We start from the raw sequence: 19,146 nt of genomic DNA, 5'->3' as shown, positions 1-19,146 counted from the left end.
GCCCTTTGCCTCTGCATGGAATGCTCTCCTTCCATCCCAGTTCCACTGAGTTGATGTCACTCACTTTCACATCTCACTTCTTCAGCCAAGGTCAGGGTCTTTACCATAAGGTCCCCTAAAACTTCATCCCTTTCCTTCAGAGCACTGATCTCGCTATGTCATTCTGAGTGACCATTGAATTCTGGCTCCTGTTCATGCATATGCTCCATGAGATTAGGAACCATTCTATCCCTGAATCCTGGCCCGGGGCCTGTCCCATAGTAAGCACACGAAATATGTATTGACTAACTGAATCAATGAATGACAGGACAAATTAATAGAAAGCATTTAGCATGGTGCCTTGAACGGAGCAGAGTCCCCTGCAGTCTTTCTTTCCCCTGGTTGAGTAATTCTGCCTCTGACCACTTTTCTCACAGGCATTTTTTTTTTTTTTCCTCCATCAAAGTGTCAGCAGGGAAAGCAGAGCTTCAGAGAGTCAGCAAAGAATGTGCTTTCGTCTGACCAGGAGGCAGCACATGAGTCAGGAAAAATGAAACTGGCTGCCCACAACCTAGGTCCCTGCCCCAGACCCACCCCTCAGGCCCTGGCAGCAATCCCGACCCCCACACTGCAATCTCAGGGCGCCGTGCCTGGATGCTGGAGGAGGGCTTTGAAATGGCCACCTGACTAGGAGACAGGAGATATTTCCACTCTCAGCCCCACTGCCTTCTCACTGTGGCCTGGGCCAGATGCCCCCACCCTCCCCCACAGGTAGGACCTCAGCTCCACAGCTGTGAAGTGATGGGTGTGGCAGGGCTGATCCCTAAGAACCTTCCCCTCCTAATTCTGTGGCTTAAGGCCAGTTAGAAGGGTTGGGGTGGGGGAGGACTGGAGGCCTTGTAGGTGAGAGTCACGCGTGTGGACAATGGGCAGGTCTCAGCTCGGTACTGTAGAAACTCACTCCTCTGAAGTGCCATCCCAAAGTGGAAAAGAGCCAGGCCTGTCAGCCTGTGGGACAGTCCCCCTCAAACCTTCCCACAGCAGAGGGTTTGAGGGTCCACCAGTCTGTTGGAGTCAGCAACCACGAGGAGAGCGTGGTTGGGCATCGGAAAGACATGGATGCTAGCTCTGGGTCCAAGCTTACTCTACACTCCTGTCCCAGCCTCCCTGCCTGTCCGGAACCAGCAGCCAGGAACAAGCTGCAGCTCACCCCGCACTGGGATCAGTTGCTGGGGTGCCTTCTTCTGCAATCTCCAGGCAGCCTGGCAGCCTGGCTTTCAGCCCAAACTCCGGCTGAAAGTGGGCAAAACTTATGGAATCTCTAGCCATCCTGCCTGGGGGATGGCAGACTCAGAGCGGCACAGCCCACGCCCGCTTTGGGAGCAGAGTATCAAGGCGGTAAGTGCAAAGGAAAGCAGAGTGGGTTTAAGAAAGCCAGGCCACAGGGACCTAGGGTCCCGGTGGGAAGTCAGAACATCTAACATGTCAGGCTGGAAGGTGCTTCTACACTCATCTAAGCCCCCCCTTGGTGGAGATGGCCTGACCACACCAGGTGCCCCCAAACCACACCTACGCCACCCAGGCTAGCACCCCCCTGTGTTTCACCTGCTGCTGAGTCATCATTTGAACTCTGTTCCTAATAACTTAAAGGCTTTCAACCAGACTGTGTCCCCTTTCTGCTTCCCATGTACAATGTGGAGCTCATCTAAATTAGGGGTTAGGCGGAGACACAGACATGCTAGCGCCTGGATACCGCCAACATTATGTGTATGGTGTCCAGATGCACAGGGGTGGGTCCATAGCTTTTCTGAAAACCCCGAAGGAAGGCACCAAAATTCCAAAAAAATAGACCTCCAACCATCTGTGTTGATAAGAGCCCGGGCAAGAGCTTCAAAAAGTCAACTCATGGCTCTAAGACAGTGGTTCCGAGGGGTGACTGGCCCCTTAGGGACACTGTCCATGTTGGAGACATTTTGGTTATCATTGAGTAGGTGAGTGCTACTGGCATCAGGCAGAGGCCAGGGACGCTTCTAAACACCCCACAATGCACAGGGCAGCCCCACAACTAAGAATCATCCGGCCCCAAATGTCAGTAGTGCGAAGGTTGCAACGCCTGTTCCGAGCTCTGCATGCAAATACACCCAGGAAATGGAATAATGAGCCGCTGCGTGAGTCTCCTCGCCCTCCAAAGGGGCTTGTTGTACCCCAGGAGGGGTGGCAGCAACAGGGGGTGTTTTGTCAGCAGGACACCTGGGCCCCATCTGTGCCTGAACCCGAGCCACGAGCTCCTCAGTCAGGCTCAGGCCCTTTCTGGGGGGCAGCTCCTCACCAGGGGGTAGGGACCAGGAGGCTATGTGCCTGGTCACTTGCGATGTGGCCAGCAAAGGGCTGCCCCCAGCCCGCCAGCCAGCCAGCTCTGTAGGAAAAGCCATTCCCAGACCCGGACAGCGGGAAGCGGTACACAGCAAGCCAGCACTTACCTCCCGACGGCTCTATCACCTCCTTCCCCTCATCCTCCTCTGGGGAAGATGAGAAGAGAGGTGGAGAGGCAGAGGAGAAGAGAGGCAGGCGATGAAGAGGAGAGGGAGAGCAAAAGGGAGAGAAAGATCCATTAACAGAGATTACTTCTTGAGAGAGAATCCGCTGAGAAAAGGGTGGGGGAGCAGGGGTGAGGCTGGTAGAGCGGTGACTCTCCACACAAGTGCCCCGAGGGGTGGGGTGAGATCCACCCTGACAGGACCCCGGGTTCCAGGGTGCCACCTGTGTGTGGTGGCGAGGTGCTCGGGGCTCACAGTGTCAAGAGGGCCTGGCTCTCTGGAGCTGCAGGCCCGACCCCCGTGGCTCTAAGTCCGAGCCATCCCTGTCACAGCCGCTGCCCGGGGCTCTCTCAGGCTGGGTCTCACGCAGGGGTGTCCTGGCCTGGTGAGAGGCTGCCCCGCCCCCTCTGCTGTGCCCGTGTCCCTGACCATGCAGAACCTCCGGGGTGGGAGGCTGTGCCCGGCCGTGTGTCCGTGGGGGTCACACACATGCCACTGCGCTCCTACCTGGCAGGATCAGTCTTCTGGTGACTAAGGAAAAGAAGCCACGTTGCCCCAGAGTCCCAGCCCAGCCCTCATACCCGGGTCTAGGGAGCAAGTTCTGGACTCAGCCTGATGGAAATGGCTACTGAGGGCCCAGGCCCCCGCGCTTCTTCCCCCACAGGAAGGAGAGGAGCTGAGAGATGAGACCAGGAAGTGGGAGGCATGAATGTGTGGGGGCATGCCTGCATGTGTGTGCACATGTGTGTGCGTACACAAGTGTCTGAACACCAGGGCACGGGGCAGCCTGGTTTCTGGCACAGAGCTGGCCAACTCCAAGGAAACGGAGGCCAGGCCTCATATCCCCAAGTCAGAGGACGCTGGGAGTGGCGCTGACCCCAGACGTCAATGGGAAGGAAGGCTGCAAAGGGGTCTTCCCCTCTCCCCGACCCAGACCTCAGCATGGGCACAAACCCAGGCTGCCAACTTGTGTCCAGGAAGGTCTGGATAACCCACCACCTCTGGGCCCCGCCCAGGACCACAGGGTCCTCTGAGTCCCCACTCCTCTCGCTGGCCTCCCCACCGTCTCCCTTCCTGCCAGAGCCACTCACCGCCCTTGGGATGCAACAGGATCTCTGCCGGGTTGTGGGGTTTCAGGCCCAGAGCAGACAAGGGTGTCTTGGCCAGACCTGGCGGGGAGCGCACTGTGCGGGAAAGAAGAGGGGAGGCATGGGGAGTGAGCAGGAGGTGCAGGGGAGGAGGGCAGGAGGGAGGGTACCCATGGGTGAGGGCTTGTTGGGGAGGAATGGGCCACAGGAGCGGGGACAGAGGAACCAGTCCCAGCCCAGGAGCGCTGCTACGGCTACACTGCCCTGCCCTGTCTGGTTTTCCTCTGCAGTGCGAAGGTAAACTGAGTCGGGATACGGAGTCCCTGTCCCAGCCTTGCCTCTCCACCTTGAGAAAATCCCTCCTTTCCCTAGGCCATGATTTAACATACATGCAGGTTTCTTTGGCTATCTGATTTTTCACATATTATTCCCTCTTCCTCCTCCTCTTCTCTCCCCCCCACCTCCTCCAACATAGAGTCTTTCTAAGCGAGGCACTTAGATGGACTTAGAGAACAAAGGAAAATGGAGCATCCAGAGGGCACATCCTGTCATGAACAGACGGAGGAGAAGGAGTCAGTGGAACCATGCCAACCCTGAGAGCCCAGGCCAGCGGCAGCCAAAGGTCTTTGACTCCCAGCCAAGCGTGTCCCTTGCACACACCCAGGCAGAATTTCTCCGCATGGGGCCCTCTGTTCCCAAAACCTCAGTGTTCTAGAAGAGGCAGAAGCCCGATCTCCACCGTCCTCAGGCCAGAGCACCGGCTCCCTGCACTAACCTCAGGTCCCTCCCGAACCACATGTCCAGGTCAGAAGTGTCACGTAACTCACAAGGTCAGAGAGGGCTGCCGGGCTTTGTCCCACCAGCCAAGGAAGAGGCCAGACTTGGAGCTGATCTACCGAGAGACTGTTACACCCAGTCACGAGATTTCTCAATGGCGGCTGCCATGTATCCTAACACATCTCCAAGGAGAAGCAAGAGAAAGAGCTCTGTGTCTGCTATCCCGGTCATCAGACGCCTGCCAAGGCCATGAGCTCTGAGGACACGCAGCCACACGGATCCACCAGGCAAGGCTGCCTGACCCACACCCACAGCCTCAACAGACTAGCTGTGGCCCTCAGTTGTCCGGGACCCTCCAAGGCAGCTCTGGGACTCTCTCTGGCCCCACCTCCCTTTCCCAAAAGACAGTGATACCTACAGGAAACCAACAAAAAATACAATCTCTCAAGGCAAGTAACATATATATCGTGTCTGTGAGAATAATGAAACATCACAGGGCTCCGGTGGGTAGCCCACTCCTGCACTCCACCTCACTTTGTCCTCAGATGCCCAAAAGATAAATACATCAGAAGGGACAACTGTGTACAAACACTCAGCCGGGCATTGGGTAGGTCTAGGTGTGAGGTCTGTTGGTCCCTCCTTCTCCCTTTACACACATGCACAGAAGTGTCTTGCCATCGACACTTATCAAGCACATATCAATGTTTGTCACTCAATGGATTTCCATGCCCAGCCTCAGAGGCCAAGAAGAACTTGAAGGCTCTGCAGGCCGCAAGTGTGAGAGGTTTCTCTCCTTTCCCCTCATGCATCTCCAGCTCCTTCCTTGCTCATGTCCCAGTCTGCAGGACCTGGCCCTTCTCTGAGGCGGGCCAGTGGGTGGCCTAAAGCCAGGCCAAGCTTTTGCTTCGGGGAGAATTCCTCGCATTTCTCCGCCTCTGCCCTCTCTCCCAGCCCTGTGCATGGGTGAAACCTCTGACTTATTCTCCCCTCCCCCTCCAGGGCACCCAGGACTGACCAAGGGGAGAGAGAGAAAAAACGGGAGCGTGGTAAAACCCAAGTTTTACAAGTGGTAAAACCCAACCCAAGCTCAGCCTACAGGGCTTCCGTCCCAAACAGGAGGATGGCCAAGATCTTAGCTGTTTGGACCGATAGGGAAGTAGAGTACGAGTAAAGGTGAAGGGTAAGGCCAGGGACAGAGACTCCACGGAGTCATAAAAGGCTACAGAGCTGCCTCCTGCGTAGATCGCCCAGGGCTCCCACTGTCCAAACGGTCGCCATGAGCCTCACGGGGCTAGGAAGAACTTGCAATGTGGCCAGTCTGAACTGAGAGCTGTACACACCCAGATTTCAAAGATTTGGTGTGAAACAGGAGCACAAAATATCTCAATATCTACCATTCCATGTTGAAATGATAATATTTTAGGTCTCTGGGGTTAAATAAAATCTATTATTAAAATCCGTTTCACTGGTTTCCTTTTATATTTTTTAGAGACTGAAAAATGTCTCATTACTATTTTTATAGTGATTTACCTGTTGAGATGGTAATATTTTGGATACTTGGGGTTAAGTAAAAAAGATCATTAAACTTAATTTCTCCAGTTTCTCAATGTTTTTTAAACGTGGCTATTTAAAAAGTTTAAATAATAAACGTGGCTCGTGTTAGATTGCCTTTGGACTGCATTGCTCTAGGGAGAGCCATGGTCTCCAGTCATGACGGTGGCCTCCCGCACACCCCAGAGAGCAGGCAGCACAGGCTCTGGTGGAGCGAGGGCCTGGTTCTGGTGGCAGCCACCAGGAGAACGCAGGGCCTGTTCTCCTCCTCACACCCCGCCCCTCTCATGGGGCAAATGCCTAGACAGTCTGGGCGCAGCCCAGCCAACCCATCCCAGAGCAACACCAGCCCCCACTCTTCTGCACACCCCGGCCTTTCCCGGGGACCACTGGAGCCTTCCCAGTCCAGTGTTGTTCATTCCCTGCTTTCCCACAAAGCGTTTCTCCAAGCTCCTCAGCATGGTCTCTTCCACCACAGAGGGAAGCACTGTCTCACTCCTGCGCTCACCCAGCCTTCTCTGTGCGGGGAAACCCCTCTGCCCTGTGGGGATTTGCCTCTCTGGCGAGTGCATTGGGGGTGCAGACTACCTGCTCCTGCCTGCAGGCCACGGATGGGAGATAGGGGATTCGGTCAGCCTACGCATGCGTGGCCTTTCTTTCCTTGACAGACACTGAATGGCGGGCCAGGATGCACACAGAAATGGGCATTAGAAGCAAGAAGGCCAAAGGTTGTCCTGCTCGTCACAAAGAGTCACTTTAGCGTACGGGGTGTTTTGGATGGAGGATGCAAAGTCTCAATGCCTACGAAAACTCCACACCCGGGAGCCCAGGGGCCCCCACTTCAGTCAGTGGGGCCCTAAGACTCCGTTGATGCCTCTGTAGATGTGGGGGTGTGGACCACAGAAAAAAAAGGAAATAGGGGTGGAAGGGGAAGTGACATGAGCCACAGGGTGATTAGGGTCAGACGGTGGCTCTGCTCAACTCTGCCAGCACCCCCACCCCAAACCTGGGGTGCTTCCAGAGGCAGGGGCTCAGAGGGGATCCAGGGGACCCAAGGAAGACAGGCTTAGTAGGGATCGCTTACCCCCACTGGGCGGTGGGCTGGACGGAGCAGTTCCCTCCATCTCCTCGAAGGCCTCTTTGTAGCTGTGCAAATGGGGCTGTGGGAGAAAAACACGGGGAGGAAAGGGGGTACATTAGAACCACAACCTTGAGAAGGAGGTGTTTCCCCGTTAACCAGGCCACAAAGCCCCTCGCCAACCCGACCCTCCACCCCTGCCAGGTGAACAGAGATCCAAGGCAGAGACTGCCCACATTCGTGGCCCCTACAACCTCTTGTAGCCAAGAGAACGGGACATGGTGATTTTGCCAGGCCATCTGTAAGGCACAGGCGGAATTCAGGAGCACCTGCTTTGGAAATATTTCAAACCGGGCAGAGGTGAAGGGCTGGGGGACAGAGGACACGGGTCCAAGCAGAAGGCAGGAGAGGAAAGATGTCCAAGTGCCATTCATGTCCAGGATGACTCAGCCTGGATTTTATCAGACATGGACTATTCGCATCAGAACCTTCCAGAGTACACGTTGAGCATGCAGGTTCCCCATCCCAGAGCTGGAACCTCTGGAGGTGGATTCAGGAGTCTACATTTTAACAAACTGCCGGTGATCATTATCCACGTTGAAGTTTAAGACCCAATGCCTCAGCCTTAACCGATGTGGCTCAATAGATAGAGCATTGGCCTGTGGACTCAAGGGTCCCAGATTCGATTCTGGTCAAGGGCATATACCTTGGTTGCGGGCACATACCCAGTGGGGAGTGTGCATCAGGCAGCTGATCGATGTTTCTCTCTCTCTCTAATTTTTCTAACTCTCTGTATCTCTCCCTTCCTCTCTGTAAAATATATATATAAAAGACCCAATGCCTCCAACCTCAAATCACTGAAATATGTCAGCAATGCAAAGGTTTGGGCATTGAAGTTAGATCTCCAGGGGAAACCCTATGCCTAGAAAGGGCTCAAAAACACCTTGTCAGGCTGTATGATCTGGTTTGAAGTTCACAGACTGTGGTCCCTGTGTCACACCCGGATCCTTACCAACCTCTCGAGGAGCTCTTCAGGAGTCAAGAAGGGAACTCAATCTCAGTGTCAATGGAAGCCGCAGGGACATAAAAGCTATTTAGGGAAGGAAATGGAGGTCCAGGTTCCACATGCGGGAACCCGGGGTGAGGATGCGGGGAGGAAAACAATCACCAGCTTACTGACAGGTCCATGCTGCCCGGTTGACCATCATGTTGCTGGGGCATTCAGATGGGCTCTGCTACTTTCTGTGGTCCCAGGATGTGGCCTAAGGACTCACCTCTTTGGGCCGCCCTCCAGGATTGAGAGCAATCGTGAGAGCCAGCTCTGGGGACACGCACTGGACTGGGGAGCGCATCCCAGGACTCCGGGGGGATGAGGGTTCTGGAGACTGGTTCTCATACTGTCCGTCGCTGGCTGCCCGCCTCCGGAGAAGGGCTGGGGGCTCTGCAGGCTGCTGCTTCTCCCGAGACTGGACCCCTGGGTGGAACGGCAGGGCAGAGAGGGCCATGAGCATATCGTACGAGAAAGGACCCATGGGGCCTGATTCCCCAGAGGAGACAGTGCACTCTCAGGGACCATGCTGGAGCTAGGCCTGCCTCTCCTCTGCAAACCCCACCCCCCACCCCCGCCTCCCTCTGCCCACACCCTGCAGGGCGGGGGACCTGCTTCAGTTGGGCTGGCCTTCACCAGGAATCTACTCCGCACAGGGCTGGGGCCCAGAACACAAAGGACTGATACAAGAAACAGATGTCAACTCCTTCCAAGGCCTGGAGGCAGAGGGCCAGGGCTTCAAGGCAAATGAGGGAAGGTGGAGGGAGGAGAGACAGTCTCCAAGGCGACTGATCAACCAACAAGCAACATCAGGCCCATGGGGAAGGACTTTTGGAAAGAGTGCATAATGCATCATCTTGCAAATGGTGCTCCCGAGAAGAAACAAAGAAGTGACTAAGTCCTGTTATAAAGTCTCCAGCCCGAACTGGCCCCTAGAATACTGCTGACCTTCTCCAGGGTTCCCCAACCTCATCTAGTACACTTCCTAAACCTCTTACCAGCTTCCCTTATGCCTGTCTTAGCTGCCCACCCCTTTCTTGCTCCCAAAATGGTCCAAGTTCCTACCCTGCCCCTCCCAGCAGAATAGCCTGCAGAGCTGGAGTTGTGAGCTCCATCTGCTTTTCTGTTCTTCTTTCCATTCCTCAGGCCTGGGGATGTTGTTAACCCCACCCTTCTTCCCTCCCACTCTCTCTTCCCACAGCTGGGCTGAGGCACAGAACACATTGCCTCACCAAGCTGGCTCCAGAATCCTAGAAAACGTACCCCCGAGTCCCAGAGACCAAGATCCAAGCTCCTGGTCATGATGATCAGCTGGTGCCAGCTCTCAGCCCTGCCCTCACCCCCAACCCCCAAGAGCAATGAGGTACTGGGACTTACCAAAGGTCACATGGAACTGAGACCCTGGCCACACCAGCCCCATGCCAGCACACCTGGGAACCCTGTCCCATGGCACATGTGCACACAGGCACAGACACCTCTACACACACACACACACACACTGCTGGCCCCTAGGAACGTGCTGATGCAGCTAAGCAGCAATCACCTTCCTTCAGATTGAATCACCTACCACCCAGAATGGGGTCTGCACACCACGGGCGGCCTCCCAGCTCCCGTCTGGCACGGCCACGGAGGCTGCCATGAGCAGTACGTGCTGGGAAGCCTTCCTACCTGCCATGAATAGTAGGATGCCTGCTGCCAACTCCAGGGACGGGCACATACACACATGCACACAGACACACTCCAACACACACAATCATATTTGCCTGTAGTTAGGGGTCCCATCTGGAGAGCCGCCAGACTGGCACACACACTCACAGACGCAGAAGACACCCAGTGGTGTTTCGAGTCTACACGCGGAGCTATTTATTGTGAGAGGGCAGCCTGCCTGCCACCTCAACTAAGAGAGAAGAGCCCAAATGGGGACGGTAATCTGGACTCACAAACTGCTTTACTTAAAGAAAATAAGCCCCTCACTTTGAAGTGCCCTGACTTTTGGAATAGAAACTTGGGGATCATATCATCCTAACCAGGGGCCCGATGAAAGATGGGGTGCATCTCCAAAAGTCCAGAGCAGCGCACAGGACCCCACTGCATACCAGGCCCTCAGCCCTCAAAGCAGCCGCCTGCACCTCCCACCAGAGGTAGCGGGCGCCCCTACCCTGGGCTGAGCTTCTCTCTCTCCCTCTGAGCCCTCTTCCCCTCAGTCTTACTGGGCGCTCGGTTCAGAACTACTGCTGGTTTCATTCCTGGCAAAAACATCAGAGAGAAGCAGACATAGCCATTGATTTTCTAATAATAATTGTGACAAAGGAGGCCCATTTGGAAAAGGCTCTCGGGGTTGGAACTGAGTTCAGCCCCAAGGTTAGCAGAAATGCATTAGGGCCGGTTTCAGTTCCGGCCGGCCCAGCCCCGCAGCCTCTTCCTGGCAGGTCCCTGGGCCTCAGTGAGGAGTGGCCAGTCTCCCTGTGTGGGATCTGGTGTCTGCCCTTGAAAGTGGGTCTGCTGGAGGCACTGAATTTCACAGAGGAACAAGAGCCTTCACCCCAGGATGCCCATGACAACCTCCATGTTCAGGGGGTTGCAATGCCCGGAGGGAGGCTGGGCAGCTGGAGGAGCTTACCGACTGTGGAGGGCGGGGACCCTCCCAGAAGGCTGTCGGACACCTGAGAGCCATCTCCCCTCCTCACGGCCCCTCTCCAGTGCCACCAGAGCAGCACGTGGGGGCGTGGTCTGTCCAGAGGTAGAGGGACAACCAGAATGCCCTCCACAGAGCTGGGGCGCTCAGAGGAGCCTGCCTCTGCAGGAGGGGAAGACCCCGCATTCCACTCCCATGGGACAGCCCCTCCCCCGCAGAGCGCCCCACGGCACCAGTGCCAGCCAGGGCCTCTCACATTCTTTGAACACAGTGTCTCACTGTTGTCCCCCTTGGCAGGCCCAGATCTGCCCCTCGGTGCCCGGAGAGCCATGTTCCCTCTCTCTTGTCTGTCCCGACGGGAGGGGAGCTGAAGCTGGGCGGAGGGAGAGAAGAGAGCCCCATTGTTCCCCAGCCAAGCTGGGCAGTCTGGACACAGGCTGACAGCCAGTGTCAGGGAGAGAACAGCCCTCCCTCACGTCCTGGAAACGGACCGATAGTAAAAATAGGCCTGCTCCCCCACTCACCCCCAGGCCTTTCTGTCTCCAGGGCCCTCTCTCCCTCAGGGCCACCATGCCTGTGTGCTCCACTCTGCACGCACAGAGGCACCACGCAAATATCGATACACATATACACACACGTGTGTGCACACAGAGCCTTCACCCAACAGGAACAGCGGGAGGCCAGGGTCACCCTCAGAACCTCTCGTCAGCCCCTTCATACAGCAATCATGTGTTCTTTCGGATAACGATGGGCCACACTCAGAGCCCTTTGTCATCCTCTCAGGGATCACACACCATGGGCACTGGGCCTTCCCCACCGCCTGCAGGACAGGGGTCACTTCAGCCCAGGGCCTCCACACGAGCTGCCAGATCTGAAGAGCAGGGCACCGGAACAGCCCCATTTCCCAGGGGTCCTCACTCAGCTCTCCGGGACAGTACTGAGTTTGGGAGCAGCTGGCTGCAAGGTTCCCCCTTAAGTGGGCTGGACCTAGGACACTAAATCTACCTCATCTAGCACACACACACTCATATTCTCACACACACACTCACAAACACTCACACATATTCATACACGCATGCACACACTCACTCACACACACACACACACACACACACGCACACACAAACGCGCACTGCAATTCTGGGGCTGTAGTTCTAACACCATCAATACACATTCTCTGGTAGGGTCCGGCCCTGACCGCCCCTGGCCCCACAGACAAATATCCCCAGCGTCAGGCTTCATCACAGGCCTTCCCTTCAAGCCCATCCTGGCCGCTTCCACCCCCCAGACCCAGCTCTTCCTTCCAGCCTTCCGATTTCCAGAAGACCGGTTCCTCAGCTCCAGGTGGCGGGGCAGGTCCGATGGCATGCCGGGGCTCTGGAAGTGAGGGGATCCGGGAGGCCACCTGCTGGGCCAGGGCACCAGAAAGCCACACGGCGATCACACTAGCAGCCCCAGGGCAAGCCATGCCAGCTCCCCTCAGGACAGGCCCACCACCCCAGAACGCCCGAACCCCGGGTCCAGATGAACCCTGCACTCCCCACCACTGGGCCGAGAAAAAGGAGGAGGGAGAGGAGAGGAGGCAGACAGGGGCATTCTGCTAGAGCCATCTCCCCATTTTCCATGGACTGGGAGAAGGGAGGTCCAGGAAATTCCAGATATTACCATTGGGAGTCAACTGTGGCCACCACCCCTAATAAGCCTTTTCCCAGAACTAGTCAAGGTCACGGCATCTTCTCCTGGACCCAGGCCTGTGGCTCCGAGGAGCAGGAAAAGAATAAGGTGACTTGCAAGGTCCCCAGGTCTAAAAGGCTATAGGCCCCATTTGTCAAGAGACCAAGGTAGACATAGTGAACCCCATCACTCTCAAACTGAGCAATCTGGCCCTTGGGGAAGGGTCCCCCATGTTGGGAAGCAGGGCAGCACTCCATTTTTCACGTGGGGGAGCTTAGCTCTGAGTAATGAAGAGACTTGCCCAGGGTCACAGAGGTGGTCACATCAGACCCAGGACCACACCCAGGGCTTCTGGCTCTTGGCCGTAGGTATCAGAGATTTGGAATGAGGTCACAGCGGTGCTCTGTGCCCAGGGAGTGCTATATTCAGGAATGGTCAGAGCGGTAGGAGCTGGGCACCACTCTTTCCTGCTGAGGCCCCAGATCTGGTGCTGAGCTCCCTCTTGTCCACAGGGAGCCTTAGAGTTAGCCTTCTTACCCAGACCCTGTTCCTAGCAGGTAAGGCCAAGGCTGAAAGCATCAGGCCTGTGTCCATGCAGAAGTGGGAGCACTCACTCATGCAGAAGGAGGGAGGACAAGTGGGCAAGGAGAGAGATGGGTGCAGTGAGAAAAGGAGAGAGGGGCAGCAAGAATAGGAAAGAAATGGAAAGAAGAGAACAGAAGGAGAAGAAAAGTGAGGAGGAGATGGAAAAATAAGGAGAGAGGAAGAAAGTGGCAAAAGTATGGAAGCAATAGTTCATGAAGGAGGAGGGGAAGAGAGAAACCGAGAGCTGAGATGAGGGCCATGGAGTTATAAAGGGGAGAGGAGAGGAGAGGAGAGGAACCAACCAGAGAGGGAGGAAGATCGGAGCCGGTGGAGAGGAGGGCGCCAGTAGCTGACATTTAGCCCAAGATCCTGCAATCTGGCATTGTACGCTGCCCACACCACCCCGGGGGAGCCGGCAGGGAGGGGAGGCAAGCAGGAAGGGAAGGGATGACACCAGGCAGGGAAGGCACCACACCCATAGCACAGGGGACAGGTGGACATGGGACAACGAAGAACGCCAGGAACGAGGCATTAAACAAGACAAAACAAAACAAAAACAAAGAGAAAATCAAATTAGTTGGTGTTCTGGTCACACTCTGGAGGGAAGGGGGGAGGACGTCAGGTAAGAAGAGAGGATGGATCTAGGATCTAATTTCCTCAAAGGGCAGACAGACCTCCTGCTGTTCAGCAGGTCACCATGTCCCTCTAATTTCTAACCCAGCCTGGGCCCAGGAGACTTCAGTCCTGTTGTCCCACGCGTCACCTGCCCCTCACCGTCAGCATGGCCCCATCCTGGGTCCTCTCTCCTCTCATGGGCACCTGCCTCTTCCTGGATTCAGCTGTGACCATGCCAGGCTGAGTCCATGGGCCATACTCCCTGGCATCCAAGCTTTGTTCTTCCATCACACCCACCATAGAAATCCTGCTCTGTGGGACTTTCTACTCCTCCCCAAAGCTGCTGGGCACCACTGCCAAGTCCTTAACGTGAGCCTGCCTAAATGCACTGTGAGGATCTGCTGGGTCATCCTTTCGTTCACCCTAGCTGACTCCCAACCCACCTTCACACCCATGGCCTCCTAGTGACCACTATCACTGGCTTCCCGGGATCCACGCCCTTCCAGCTTTCCTCCACACTTCGACAGCTGCTCCACAGCAGTTCCTCTGCTGAATCCTTCTATGCCCCTAACTGCTGCATGTGTGAGACGTCAGATGCACTCCGGGGACCTCTCCTCTACCTGTGCTCACGCCCTAGGTGATGGCAGGCAGCGGCATGCTTTACGTGATAGCCAAGTAATGTTACTCTCACGTTTCTAAGCTCTATCCGCTCCCCCTGAGACTCCTGACTCCTATGTCCCACCATCTTGGATGTTTTGTGGGCATCTCAAATCTAACATGGCAAAAGTCACACTTACGATATGCCCTCTAAGCCAGCTCTTCCTATATCCGTACCCATCTCAATAAAGACCAACTCCATCCTTTAGTCTCTAAAGTAAAAAACCTTGACTTTCCTATATCTGTATCTTTCCTTTATTGTTTCATGAAGAAGCATCTCACTTCCTGATCTCTTTGTCTTACATCCCATTGCTGGTCTACTATAAGTTTTAATGACTCCACCTCAAAAATATGCCTACCATCTTGATCCAAATCAGCAGCCTCCTAACTAGTCTTCCTCCTTCCATCCAGGCCACACTGATCCTTTTAGAACAAACCAGATGAAGTCACTATTCTGCCCAAATCCTTCCTAAGGCTCCTCACAACACAATGGGCAAAAGCCAAAGTTGATATGATCACCTACAAGGCCCATGTAAGCTGGCCCTCATTCCCATGATCTCTCTGACTTCATGTCCCACTACATTTCCCATAGCAGGTATCCTCCTGCCACAGGGCCTTTGCACGTTCCCTTACCACCCAGAAAAGCCATCCTTAACCATCCTATAAGAAGTGCAACCACCCACCCACCCTCAACCCTTCACTGGCACTTTTCTGCTTTATCTCCATGGCACTTACCACCCATCTGGCATATTATATATGTCTTTGCTTATTTGTTTATTGTCCAACGCCACCATGAAGGCAAAGATTTTTCTCTGTTTACCACCATTTCTCAAGAGCCTAAAATAGCATGTAGCATAGATTAGGGGTTCATATTGGATGAATAATCCGAATGGAGGGTTCTCAATTCAAGCTCTCAGAGCTTGACACCAGTATCTCCCTATATCTGTATCTATCCCTCATTATTTCATGAAGAGGTATCTCACCCCCTGGATGAGCCTAATTTATCCATGTAGGCTCCTAAGCCTATCTCCTTTTACTTTCTTAGAGACCTTATTCTATCAATTTCTTTCTTCCTCATATCTTTTTCTTCTCTACATTCTCTTTTTTCCTATATGTACAAAAAGTTCTGAATATCTTGCTACCCTCTTTAGCTGCCATCCTCTCTCCTTTTATCACAAAACCACTCAGAAGAGTAGTTGACATGCTTGTCTACACTCCCTCCCCACTCACTCAATCCCTCAGTCTGGCTTCTATCACCATCACCCTACTGAAAATATGCCTTTGAAAATCCTGAGGCCACCTTATTGGCAAGCCCAGTGCATTTTTCTCAATGCTCCTTCTCATGACCTCTCTACAGTGACATTGCTGCCCTCCCCCACTCCTCCTCCTGGAAACCCTTTCCTATCCTGACTTCTGTGATGACCCACAGTCCGCATCTCCTCTCACCAGCATGAACATTCATTCTCAGTGCACTGTATGGTCTCCATTCCCATCATGGCTATTTTACCCTACGTTCTTTTCTCTCCGTGCCTAGTGGCATAAATATATCATCTATGCCCAAAGCTTTACATTTCACCTTTGTGAGGATGACTCCAAAATCTATAGCTCTTTCAGACTCCAATTTTGGATATTTAATTGCCTTTCATACATCTCTACCTAGAGGCTCTACCATCACCTCAAACTCAGCATGTCTAACCCTGAAGTCTTCATCTTGCTCTTTCTCATAATTCTTGGATTGTTAATGGAACTATCATTCTATTTATATTCATGGAACTGCAGAATTCTCTCTGATGTCTCCCTTTCCCTCACCCACTACATCAAATCAATTTGCAAACATCCACTTCTGACACAGCATCCTTGGGATTCATCTCTTCTTCTTAATTTCCATGGTCAGCACCTTGATCCAGTCCCCATACCCAAGCTATCTAATATGCTCCTATATCTCCCAACTCGAAGTATCTCCTAAACTACAGCTTCCTAAACTACATCTCAGATCATGGCATACTCTCCCAATTAAAATACAGTTTCCTACACTTCCACTAAGTAAGGTTCAAGCTCCTTAGTCTGGCTTTAAAGGCCAACCAGAGGCAGGACCCACGCTACCATTCTTGACAGCTATGTTTTTCTGTCTTCACTGTGAAACCTCTTTCTCCAATGACCCTATTCACTTTCCAAAATCCTACTCATTGTCCAAGCTCTGTTTAAAACCCACACTCAAAACAGAACCACTTCAGTCTCTCTCGCTGATGGTGATATCTCCTTTTACCTCAATCCCGCAGAACTTTCTCCAAACTTCCCTTATTACTAATGACTTAAATGTTCCAGTTCTCTTTTCCTCTTACTATACTCTAGACTCCTTAAGGATAAGATCCACATCTTGCTTCCAACATGCATTGAAATCTCTATCCCTACAGACATTTGAGATCAGTCTAGTCACAGAACTGGGATCAGAAGATAACTTGATTGGACTCACCAACTCTGACTCTTATTTCTTTTTCTTGTCTTATTGCACTGGCTAGGACATCCAATACAATGTTAAATGATAGTGGTGATAATGGGTATGCTTACTTTGTCCCTGGCTGTGATAATATTTCTAATGTTTCATAAGAAAGTATAGTGTATGCTACAGGTTTCTAGTATATACCTCTTATTAAATTAAAAAAAAAAACCTACATCATTATTCTCTGAAATATAAGCTGAAGTAAAACATAAGAAGTTGTTGTATTAAAGTGGAATGAACCAGGGACATAATACAGAACATGGTGGATAGCCAAGTAGGAAAATGAAGACCTGAGGGAGAAAAGCCAGGAGAAACTAGATCAAGTTCATGGCCATGAAGACGTTCTCCCTCAGATCTGAGCTTCCTGGGTTACTCATGTTAAAGCTTATGTTCCAGCTTCTTATGGAATTTGAATGAGCAGAAAGACGTGATGCTGGAAATTTATCCTCCCTGGCTTCTAGACTATTCTGCACATTGATCCTATCTATGTGCCTTTATCTACACTTGCATGGCAAACATCCTGAAGAGCTACTAAGGATCTGCTGCTGACATAAGAAACACTGTTCCTGACGGGCATGGACCAGAGAGGCCCCTTTACAGGCCTGGAAACCAAGTATAACTGCCCCTCTATGCATATCATCCCTTCTCCTGAGTCATACACAGTTGATGGAAGAAATGGGAGCAGAGATGTGCCAATAATATCACCCTTTCCTATCATTCTTGGCAGCCAAAGACTGAGCAACTACGAGATATAGAGGTTGAACATCAAGCCCTCAGAAGCTAGTAGGAGAAAAAAGGCTGAGGGGAGATGCACTACAAGATGGGCATCCTTCCTGAAACATTCAGGTATGCCTTCCTCTTGAGCACGCTCAGGAGAGCTATACAGAAGAGTTTTGTTAGGGGGAGGTAATTCATCTTGTTCCCCAGAGGAAAGTCCTCTGGATCCTACCCTTCATTAGGCTAAAAATGTGACTATTCCTCAGGCCACTACTCCAATTCTGTAAAATATTGGGAGAGCTTCGTTCCCCTCCCTTCAAAAAACCAGGAGGAAAAGTCTGGACCACTCCCATGGAGTCTTTCTTTCACTGCTAGGGTTACAGAGCTACTTACCTGTGTTTTGGTTTTGTCTCGGGTAAAAGCAATGATGTGCTGCTAGACTAGCTCTCCAGGGGAGAGCCCCAATTGCCACTTTCAATGGTGTAACTTCTTCCATTATGGCCAATTTCAAGTTATGGACAGTTGAGCTGGGGACTGTGCTCTGCTCTGGGTGTCCATGCCCCCACACCCAGGGCCCCGCCCATTAGCCAGCTGGCCTTCTTCCCCAAACCCACCATCCATCCCCAGCAAGGGTGTCTCCCTCTCCTTGCAGCTGGCATGGTGACTCAGCTTCCCATAAATTTAGGAAAAAGGGGTGAAGAGCAGAGTCAGCTGCCCAGATTGCTCTTCTCCTCCATGAGCTTTCACCACTCTGTCAGCCAAGGAATTGTACTCTAGCCCTCCGCCCCCAGCCCTAGTCTCTGGTTCACACCTGCCTGGGTTTTAGCTTCACAACAAACTAGCCCATAGGATTCTCCACACAGTTTGACTGCCCCCATGGAATGGTCATAGGCTTAGGCCAGTGGGAAGGAAGGGGATCCTTCCTGTCCCCCCAGTATGGCCAAAACATCTGCCATTTCTTGCCTATATCTCCCCAATAAGCTCTTCCAGTTGCTCCACTCTCTCTCCTCTCTCCAGAAAGATAAACCCATTCACGTTCTGATAGGAAATGAAGCTTTGTTTCTCAGTGTCTTGCTTCTCATACAAAGCTGGTCCCAAAGCGAGGACCAACAGGACAGGATAACTGGACCAGAAGGGGGACATCGGCCTCCCCGAAACAGAAATATCCTGAAAGGACCCACCAGGGTTGGACACTCAGGAGCCCAAGGGCGTCAGGATACCCTCTCAGGTTTTGTTATGCCCAAGCGGGAATTTGGGTCTATAAGACCTCCCTCTAGCCTTCTCTGTGCCTTCCCTAAGAAACTGAAGTCTGAGTACAGACAGCACTACAGGCAGTTACAGAGGCCATTTCCTCTCTCCTTAGAAGATATGTACTCCAGCTCTACAAAGTCACTACCTCCAGGAAGCTCCCCGATTGTCCTAGCTCATAAGCCTTGCTTTTCCCAAGCTCTGGGGCTTTGGTCTCGATCTTATTGTAGCACACATTGCACTCTCTTAGAATTACCTGACCCTCACTAGACTGTAAGCTCCTGGAGGACAGGAACTGAAAGACACTGATCTTTCCATCTCAATGCCTGTTTGGAGCCTAACAAACAATGAATGCAAGAAGGGATGGCTAGTGTGGGCTCCTGCCAGCCTCTTTTCCAGACCAAACCAGTGTCTGCTGAGGTGTGATGGCTCTGCCTGTACCTTCCCAAGCTAGACC

The 19,146-nt window shown here is 53.0% G+C and overlaps 1 protein-coding gene across 14 annotated transcripts in view; it reads right to left on the bottom strand.

The window, feature by feature from the left end:
* Positions 1-19,146, bottom strand: part of TNS1 (tensin 1) — a 221,014-nt gene that overhangs the window by 23,583 nt on the left and 178,285 nt on the right. For 7 of the 14 annotated variants that reach the window (XM_036422211.2, XM_036422221.2, XM_045575828.1 and 4 more), the window contains 6 exons: positions 13,255-13,341; positions 8,285-8,484; positions 7,017-7,092; positions 3,608-3,700; positions 3,024-3,047; positions 2,460-2,498 (listed from right to left, as the gene is read on the bottom strand). In XM_036422211.2, coding sequence (XP_036278104.2) covers positions 2,460-2,498; positions 3,024-3,047; positions 3,608-3,700; positions 7,017-7,092; positions 8,285-8,484; positions 13,255-13,341 — 519 coding nt within the window. The remainder of the gene's footprint in view (positions 1-2,459; positions 2,499-3,023; positions 3,048-3,607; positions 3,701-7,016; positions 7,093-8,284; positions 8,485-13,254; positions 13,342-19,146) is intronic. The other 7 variants (XM_036422215.2, XM_036422213.2, XM_036422212.2 and 4 more) reach the window with 7 other exon arrangements.

The sequence above is a fragment of the Pipistrellus kuhlii genome, unplaced genomic scaffold (genome assembly GCF_014108245.1).
Source record: "Pipistrellus kuhlii isolate mPipKuh1 unplaced genomic scaffold, mPipKuh1.p scaffold_m20_p_7, whole genome shotgun sequence".
NCBI classification, from domain to species: domain Eukaryota; kingdom Metazoa; phylum Chordata; class Mammalia; order Chiroptera; family Vespertilionidae; genus Pipistrellus; species Pipistrellus kuhlii.
The sequence above is the reverse complement of the archived record's forward strand: the minus strand, read 5'-3'. Positions and strand labels throughout refer to the sequence as shown.